The sequence below is a fragment of the Notamacropus eugenii genome, chromosome 2 (genome assembly GCF_028372415.1).
Source record: "Notamacropus eugenii isolate mMacEug1 chromosome 2, mMacEug1.pri_v2, whole genome shotgun sequence".
Lineage (NCBI taxonomy): Eukaryota > Metazoa > Chordata > Mammalia > Diprotodontia > Macropodidae > Notamacropus > Notamacropus eugenii.
The window spans coordinates 233,140,718-233,150,686 of NC_092873.1; the positions used below are offsets into that span (position 1 = coordinate 233,140,718).

At 40.5% G+C, this 9,969-nt stretch overlaps 1 protein-coding gene across 19 annotated transcripts in view; it reads left to right on the forward strand.

Annotated features, from left to right (window-relative positions):
* The window catches only part of LOC140526901 (utrophin-like), a 558,532-nt gene extending 552,802 nt beyond the window's left edge, over positions 1–5,730 (forward strand). For 18 of the 19 annotated variants that reach the window (XM_072643530.1, XM_072643537.1, XM_072643532.1 and 15 more), the window contains 2 exons: positions 527–549; positions 3,732–4,049. In XM_072643530.1, the coding sequence (XP_072499631.1) occupies positions 527–549; positions 3,732–3,740 (32 nt within the window). In that variant the 3' untranslated portion in view covers positions 3,741–4,049. Of the gene's footprint in view, positions 1–526; positions 550–3,731; positions 4,050–4,875 lie in introns of those variants that run through there. The other variant, XM_072643529.1, reaches the window with a different exon arrangement.
* The last annotated feature ends 4,239 nt before the right edge of the window (positions 5,731–9,969 follow it).

Sequence of the window (9,969 nt, forward strand, 5' to 3'; positions counted from 1 at the left end):
TGGTAAGTTAGAAACATTGTTGTTGGAAAGACTTGCTGAAAATAGAAGACTCACTCTTCCAAAAGAGTGTGCTCTGGATTTGCCCATTAAGCACATTATTTGAAATCAGCTCTGTTTTGATGTACCATCGATTTAACATGGCAGAAAGTGATGTAACTAAAATAAGAGTTTAGAGGTTCTTGCAAAGCTTTCGTACTCATCGGATGTTTTGTTATTTTTCTTATTTGAAAAGACTGGCATAATGTTCTGCATAGTTTGATGGGAAATTTGCCTCTTAAAGCAGATGGGAAAACTAACTTGAAAAAAACTTGGGATTCATTAAATCATTTAAATAAACAAAAAAATTCTCTATTTCTTCTTATCTTCAGCCTAACCGTTGGGCCATTATCTTACACACAGTGGTAAATGCTGTACATCTGCATGTCTCAAATCATGTTGTCAGCAAACCAGATGCATTTTAGACAGCCCTGACGATTCCGTATTTACGGACGTTTCTCTAATTGATTTCTCTTGTTTTCATTTCCAGCAAACTTCTTTGGCAGCAGCCAGGTAAGAAATGAGCCTCTTGAATGGATTGTTGTGGTGTTACTGAGAGAAGAGGTAGATGGGCTTCCCTGGCTTTTTCAGGGGTGTTTTTCACCATGTCCCATATGCTGTGCTGCTCACATAAAGGAGGAGATCTGTTTGACATTTAAATGCTGCTTGACTCGTTATGGTAGTTTGTCAGTGATGGGGGGGGAAAGCTATCAAATCAGTGCCTCAAGATGCCTTTTCATTGTAGAGAAAGCCCAGAGTGCCATGTGTTCAGTGCTCTGTGTGGTGTTAGAGAGCTCATTCATGGTGGTATGTGCTTGGGGTGCAGTCTCCCAGAACAAAAATGCAGAACTATTGTTCTTCTAAGACTTCTTCTGGAGAAGATGGCAATCCAATACAGCTGTCACAGTGGCTGACTTTAAAAAAAATATTAATCGAATGCCACAAAAGTGCTTTTTGTTCCTCAAGAAAACCAGTTTTAATTTTAAATCTTGCTTGGATATAACCCTTCAGTGGTTTTACCCTATGACTTTTCAGTATATTTCATAAAATGGTAATATAAGAACTGCTCTATCTACATCATGGTTACAGTTTTTAATAGAAAAGTGCCACACAAAAGTGATAAGCTGGTAGAAAAGTATTTTTCTGTGTCCTATTGCTCTCATTAAAGACATAAAAAACGTTTTTTTTTTGAGTTGCCTCAAAACATTATTTTGAACCCTTGGAAACCTCAGACGTAGAGTCAGGAAGTTAGTGAGAATGACAAGAGGAACCTTGGAGATCATCTTGTTCATCTCTGCTCTTTTTATTTTTGGAGATGGAGGCCCAGAGAGGGTGGCAGCTCCCTCACCTTATCTGTCTGATTACTTGCCAAACTAGGAAGTGAACCATCCAGTTTCCTGACTCCCAGTTGTGTTCTTGTCATTATATATTGCTGCCTCTCGCTTTCTCTTGTCAATCAGTATACTTTTATTAAGGGGCTATTGGGCACCATGCTAAAACACTGGGAGTGGCTATGAAGAGAGGCTAAAGATAGTCCCTGCCCTCAAGGACCTTAGAGTCTAATGAGGGAGACAATGTGCAAATACATGTATCAAGGGCAACCTATATATAGGAGAAATAGGAAATAAATAACAAAACAATGAAACTCATCAGGTATTTCCCTTGGTGAAAATTCAAGAAATGAGTGTTTTATCACAAAATTGGCCCCTACTCCTAACTTTTCAGGTTTACAAATTCTTGTCATTATAAATTATTAAGGTTTTAGGCTCTTACAGATAGATCTAACTCCCCAAATCTATAGTTATTAAGGACAAGAATTGGCATAGATTATTGCCCTTGTGGGTATAAACATAAGTGCTTTAAGGTTATAAAGTACTTTATTTTTACTAACAACAGTAATAGTAGCTTTCGCCTGTATAGGACTTGAAGGTTTTTAAAGCACTTTACCTATCTTCAGAAAAGCTCTGTGAACTAGGTATTACTATTATCCCATTTGCAGATGAGAATACTGGGCCTTGTTCATAGTCACATACCTAGCAAGTGTCAGAGCCCAGATTTGAACTCAGATTTCCCAACTTCAGGTTCAGCACTCTTTCAGCTGTACCACCTAGATGCCTTATTTTTACATATACATACTCATCCTTATCATATCATTGTAAGTGCAAGTATCATTGTTCCTATTAATGAGTAAAGAAGCTGAGTCTCTGCTAGGTTAAGTGACTCTCCCTGCCTGAACAGTTAGTAAGTTTTAGGGAGATTTATAACCAAACCTCACCTGATTCCAGGTCTAACATTCTTTCCCAATATCTGTAGAAATAACTCAGAAATCTTTTAACCCCACACTATTGCCAACACGGATAACAAGTGTTAAAATTTGAAACTGATTGTTTCTCTGGGCAGTAAAAATATGAGGAAAAATGAGGGGGTGATGAGGAAATGTTCTTCCTAATCTAGATCTGGGTAATCACTTTCTGAGAAAATTGTCTCTAGTGCACATAAAACTATAAAATGTGAACAGGACGAAATCTCTCTCTTGACTTAAGCCCTTTGGGGGAATATGGACTTGCAAAAATCCTTCTCTGATTTTATGTGTGGTGCAGAATAGCTAATTGTCCATGAATAGACAGGGGATGCTAACGGAGCATGTATGTGGAACATGGAAAGGCAATTTGGGGGAAAAGAAAAGGCTCTACCTTTTGTGATGAGCAGAACCATTATACTATACCATGCCTGCGCAGTGTAGGGCCTGTTTGACATCTACATTTTTCTCAGGTCACCTAAAATCTTTTGGCGGGCCCCAAGCGTATGTTGTGAGGGCCTGAGTTAGATAGTGCATAGACAGTGACATTGGCTGCAGGTGAGAGACCAAGTGTCTGGGGAGCTGCTTTCCCCATGTCCTAGAAGGGCCCTCATGATTTGGGATACGTACATTTTCAAAATGACACTGAGTCCTTCATCTAATCACTCATCGTTGCAGCCCTAGGTCTTTCCTCATCTCTCGACCCCCATCACTCCCTACCTCATGCTTTGCTCACAGAGACATGTTAGGATTACTGTATCATGTTCCACATTTTCCAGGAATCACTTTCACCATCCCATACTGGTTTTATTCTTCCATCAGGGCAATCTGGTATGGACCATTAGGTTTTCCAGCAGGTGGGAACAGAATCTTTTGGGTAGTTGGCCTAGTGTTTCAAGTGCTGGGGTTGGAGACCTGAAAATTAGAGTTCAAATCCTGCCTCAGACATTGACACTGACAAGCCTCAGTCTCAGTTGGCTTATCTATAAAAAGGGGATAATAATAGCATTTACCTTACAAGATTGTTGTGGGGATCCAATGAGATTCTAATATACGTAAAGTGCTTTGCAAACCTACAGTGCACTATGAATGCTAACTACTATTATTGTCAGTTCTCATGATCTTTCTTTAATCCTAGGGTCATTGTATTCATAGAAAAATAATTTTCCCTCCCAAAAAGGAGAGAACAGTTCCAAATGTTACAGTGACTGGAAGATGACTAGGTGACAATAATGTGACAAGGCTGGTGGAAAGGATGGGCATCAGGCAGGACTAAAGGGTCTGACCTACTTAGAGAGAGATAGGCTGGGTCATTATTTTTTCTTTGAAGATCTGAGCTACCACTAGGGTTGTGTTTGGAAATACTGTCTTGACATTGCTGTTTTTCATCCCACAGGAAAATTAAAGCATTCGTCTGGCTGGCCAACACTTGGTAACATATAGTAAATTCTTAGCATATAGTTAATTTTTGGTAAGTTCTAATTCCAAATCCCCTTGAATAAGACTGCATGACACCTGTAACACCTTGAAGACATCACGTTTTCATTCTCCTGTAACACCTTGAAGAGACGACATGTTTTCACTCTTCCTGTAATACCTTAAAGAGACTACATTTTTTCACTCTATGTCTTCTCCTGAAAAAGTAAAACAGAAGATCCAAAGATGGGTGGATGTTATGTTTTTAATAATAAAAAGTTTTTGTTTTATCCTTCCATTTCTATGCAACTGTAAATTAATGGAGGTATTTGGAAATGGTTATACATTTGTCCTTGATTTGTATAAATATACAGCATTGGGAAAGGGGGTGGGGGCTTTATATTATTGTACCTTCTTTTTTGATAACCAGGAAGAGAATTGCATAAAATAATTAGAAGCCAAATGTTACATTTATACATTCCTTTCTGCTCCTCACATTTATTTTGGACAATGACTTCATTATCTACTGACATTTTGACCAAGCTGCTGAGTTTATTGACACACATCCGCCATTGACTGAGGTATCTGAAGAGCCTAGAATTCTTTTCCAAGACTAGCCACAATAACACGTGGCTCAGTTAATTCACTCAGATGTTATTTATTAAGAATTAGGGTCTCACCACCACTGTATGCAAACTGTTTAAGTTCACTAACAATGGCACACTTCCCTCCAAAACTTTCACTACATGGAACAACATTTCTTGTGGAATAATCTTTTTTTAAGGAACTGTTCATTCTTAAAGATTCATGTCGAATTCTACTCTAGAGAGGAATAAGACTTAATTGTATAAGTGCAATCTTAAAGAACTATTTAATGGAAGTTTTCCCAAGGAGCATTTATTTTTTTATCCAGAAATAAGGTTTTGAACGTTCTTTCGAGCTTTCCAAGGTCTAGATTTTCAGCTAGGAAATACAAACCAATCCCACAACTAATTGTAATATTAAAGGAAAAGAATGTCTTCTAATTCCTTCTGAGGGTGTTTTGTACAAAAAAAGAAGAGAAAGAAAAGAAAAAATAAGTCCTTTCCAGTACTTGAAACTTTTATTTTTTTTTCCGAATGCAGTGGTCAACCATAGAGTTTGAGTCTGTGCATACATGGATCGTATGACTTCTTTAGAAGTACTTTTTGAAGACTAATTAAGAGAAGATTTCCCTTCATTGATTATCGCATTGGGGAAGAGCACCTTATGGAAGATCATATGAAAATTAAATTAACACTTGGAGGATGGGTTCTGCTGCACTGAGTACATTTAGGCTTTTGGTTCAGCATCAGGTTAATATCCCATTACATAAATATACTATATGATTACCAAACACAGAGAAAGCAAAAGCCTGCCCAAGGTAATGCTCATAGATACATAAGAAAGCCCCTAAATGGACTGAGACCCTTATCCTCAAAAACCAGAGTACATGGATTGTAGAACGTGTGCTTATGAATGCATCATCAGGACATGTTCACTTTTGTTTGTCCTCACTTGGAATGCAGCCAGGAGGAAAATAAAAGTTAGCAAAATTTGCTCTTTTCAAAGGGGTTGGGTGGGGAGGGGAGGTTGGGTTAGGGTCTATTTGCAGCATAGATATTTTGAAAAGAAAAATTGTTTTATATAAGAGGAAAGCCATGACCGCCTTTCTACCTCAAACCCATCTTCATTCATAGTATTGGAAATAGCTTTATGCTACTGTATTCTGCAAAGTCTCTAGCTTTTACCAGACCATATTGTAGCCAAGGAAAAGAAAAGCACCCCTTCTTAATTAAGGAAAAAGAAATACCCCTGAACACTGAAGTTCACAGTTGTAGATTTGGTGTCTGTCTTGTTATTACTTTGAGAGGTTATGTATTAAATTGTTTTTCTGTCTGTATTTGTATGCAAAGTATGTCCTCTACTCTGCTACTGAGTAAAAGCTGCTTAAAACACTACATTGTAACATTCTTCCTCTGAGTAATAATAAATAAAAAAGGAGTATATTGCAGCAATTATTAAAAAAAGTTACACAGTTCTTTTGAAGTCTATGGGAAAAAATGGATCATACATCACCATCTAATCTGGTTACATACTCTTTTTCATCCAGAATAAAAGTAATTTTTAAAACAAGATTGCTCTGATATTACTCAGCTAAGAAAAAGGCTATTGTTCAGTGATAGAACTAGAGGCTTGAAAATACATTTATGGAAATAAAAATGTAGAAAGATAATGTTTCCCAATAAATCTACATATGTTCTGTGATTTCTCTCCTCTCTCACATATAAGACACGTACATTTGTGCTTTCACACACATACCAATTTGCAGTTACTTTTCAAATTTAAATTAAATAATCAGTTTCTTGGAGGGTAGAATTACAGTGATGTTGATATTACAGTACATAGCTTTTTGGCTAGTGAATAATTTTATAGAGATGTCAGCACATGGATATGATTGCCATTTCAGCTTTATTTCTTGGCGCTGCATTTGTAGAATGCATATTTTGATATGATCAAACCCATGTGTATTACATAGGATAAAGATGAAAAACTGCCTATATACTTTTTAATAGAACTTTTCCAAAAAGAAAATAATATTCCTTGGGTCTACCTGGGATGAAAATTTTTTCCCCATGACAAGGTTTAAAAGACATTCAAAGAATAGACTGACAAAATAAAGTGAAACATAAAGAAAAATTCAAATTAATCAGCATTTTAGTGTAACTTTGCTCCAAAGCAGATTGAAGGAGCAAAAATCACCGGATTTCAGTAGCTGGGTTGGGTTAGTATTTGAATGTGGAAAGAAATGAGAACATACTTCAATGAACCTTGAAATTATTTCCTTGTACCTTGGTAATATGTATTTTTTAAAATAGTTTTCCAAAATTACCCCCCACCTCAATTTCTTAGCTCATTATAGTGTAAATGCCAACGTCCTGGCTCTCCAGTTGCTTGTTGAAATTTACTGCTGATAAACTCCCAGCTGGAAGGATCCTTCCCTGTAGATCAAAGGGCTAGTTAAGTCCCCAGGTGTGCCTCTTAGAGCAAACTGCCTAATGAATAATGAGCTTACTGTGGGATTGTAAAGGCTTGAAGGCTCTGGGCTACTTCGCTGGAGAATCCGGAGTGGCTGAAATTGGGCCACGTCACACCCCTTGGGAAAACAAAGAGCTCTGAACTACCACTGGAAGGCTGACTGGAAAATGAAAGGAGGAGCTGTGAGGACAGTCTACATAAGAGAGGAGTCCTCCACTCTGACTTGACCTCTACTTAATACTCGGGTGTGAAGTTAAAGGGGCAAAGAAAGGGAAAGGAAGATCTTGACCAAAGTTGCCTCAGGCTTCCCAGATTAAGTTTTTTCCTTTAGAAAGAATACAAATGTTGATTATTTGCATAATCCTTGCACATGCCCTTCATTTTTAATACCTCAAGAATTCCAATTGTCACTTTTAAGGAAAGGTGCTGGAGTCCCAATTATATAATGCTTTTTAAGATTCATGCACTATTTCCCTCCACCAGTCTTTTAAGGTGGCCAGTATATGTTTATGTGATCCCCATTTTACAGATAAATTGAGACCTTGAGAGGTTCAGTGTTCATGGACACAGAGCTAATTGTTTAATAGAGACTTAGGAAGGTTCAGACTATCAGCCTCCCACAAGGAAACAGAGCTCAAAAAAAAAAAATAATAGAAAAAGGTCTACCGAGACCACAGGTGAATTGGAGCTCCAGCTGAGGGTGCGGAAGGACTGGGGCTGTCCTTTCCCCCACCAGTAAAATCTGGTGGGTTTTAATTGGGTTATTAAATCAAGTATTGAGGATAGGGAGAGAAAAGTCTGGATCTGGGAACTGGTGTTAATACGTGGTAGTGGGTGTGATGAGGTTCAGACTCTGGGAACTCCCTTGAGCTCCCCTGGAATTTCCTCACTTAACCTGGCTTTTCATACTCAAATTGAACTCTCTTTGCTTCTCCTCACAGAATCTGACTTTTCATACTCAAATTGAGCTCTCTGTTTCTCCTCACAGATTCTGACCTTTCATACTCAAATTGATCTCTTCCTGTATCTCCTTACAGAATCTGGCCTTTCATACACAAATCTGTGATCATTGTCTGTTATCCCTTGATTGCCCTACCTGCTTCCCACCTAGGTGCCCCCCAGTCTGATGTTTGTTGACTCCCCTCAAGACCCTTCCTAAACCCCTCCTCCCATCACCCTGGACTACCAGACATCCCCCCGCCCCCCGCCCCGATCTTTTCTATACTCTTTTCTCTATTTAAGTCCCACCTTGCCTCCATGAAGGTGCTCAGATTGAATCCAGCTCAGACTCTGTCTAGCTGAGATTCTGTCTGGCCTGTTTGTGATCACAAGTGTTACCAATGCTTAGGCTCCTTAAGAGGCAACCCAATTAGGCGAATCCTTAATAAACTTTGTTTTCTTTGGCTTTAAGAAGGCTTGAGTCGAATTCATTCGAGCACGACCCGACTGTCGGTATTTTGGGGTCCCCCATCACCACTAAACCTCTTCATTTATGGTTCCCTGATCCAGATAAACTGCTAATCTCAAATTCTTCTGCTCAAACTGGAAGGTATGTAAGGCTCCCCCTCTCTCTATCCCCTACTTGCTCTCCAAGCACCTTCGAAGTGGATTTTTGGACCTGGCTTCAGGTCCCAGTATCAGGCCAAGTCTGAACTTTCTGGGCCCTAGAGTTAGAGACTCAGGTTGTCGGTGCATTGGCTGCATTTGAGGCCGTGGACCTGGGCATACCCTCCAAAGCACAATTCTCTGAACTTTCTGGGCGCTAGAAGGTTAGAGAAATGTCAGTTAAGGGGGTGCCCAATTCTCTGGATTTCCTGGCCACAAGGAAATTGGGGAAAGCTCGGTTATTTTTTGTCCGCTTGTTTTTTTTCCTCAAGGCTTACTTCCACGCTCCCCTTTAAGGGGACTTCCAGTTCCAGAATAAAAAAAAGGGTCAAAATTCATCAGTTCCAAGGAATTCGCCTTTGGGCTGTCTTGTACAAAACTGGAAAAAATTTAACTGCTCCAAAGACCTTAAAAAGAAAAACTTGGTATTCTTTTGCAACACACTTTGGCCTCAGTATCACCTGAAGGACAATGAAGTGTGGCCCATGTTTGGGACCTTACAATGTAATATCCTTTTAAAATTACAATTATATTGCATCCAAAAGGGAAAATGGATAGAAATACCTTACGTAAGGGCCTTTGTCGAACTCTCTCAGGACCCCATTCTTAGAACAGATTGTAAGATGCTTGTAGCTAGAGCCGCCCCACAAAAGGGAAATGGGGGTGAATTGGACATTTTGGATGACCCCCTGTTTATGGCTCCTAGGGTCTCAGCCTCACTTCCTCCCCTAGCTCCGTTCCCAGCCCCCGCTCAGTTCCCAGCCAGGGGGCTTGCTTCGGCGCCTCCCTCTGCAGCTCCTCTCGCTGGGGCAACACTCACTCAGGTCTCAGGCCCCACCCCCATGGCAGTCTCTGCAGTATCACTGCCCATAACCCACCCCTCCTTGGGGACCCCAACTATTGGTCTTGCTGGGGTACTTCCCTCTGCAGCCCCTCTCCCTGGGGCAATATTCACTCAGGCCTCAGGCCCGGCTCCCGAGGCATTCTCTGGGGCATCTCCCCCTTTGATCCCTACTCTTCCTCAGGCACCAGCGGATCTTTCCCCTTGCCAGCCAGATCCCCTGGCCCTGCAGCCTAATCCAGTTCAGCAGGCATTCCCCAGCCCCTCCCTCACAAGAAGTGGGACTTCCTATCTTCCTCCACAAGCCCCTGTCCCCACTGCGCCGTCAGGGCTGTTTCCCTTGAGAGAAGAACCTCCCCCACCCAGTGGGACAACCAGGATGGGTGTTCCGTTCTCTCTTTCGGATCTCCCCCAGATTAAAGAGAAACTGGGGAGATACTCAGAAGACCCCACTAGGTTCACTGAGGGTTTTAGGGACATATCCCTACAATTTGAACTTTCTTGGGAGGATCTGCATATTCTTTTGTCTGTCTGTTGTACCGTTGAGGGGAAGGGGAGAATTTGGGAACATGCCCAAAAGTTTGGGGATCATATGGCTAGCAATAATCCCATAAAATACCCCCCAGGAACAGCTGCTGTTCCCGCGAGTGACCCCAGATGGGACTACCAAAAGAGTGAGGACAGGGAAAAGAGAGACTTTATGGTAATTTGCCTG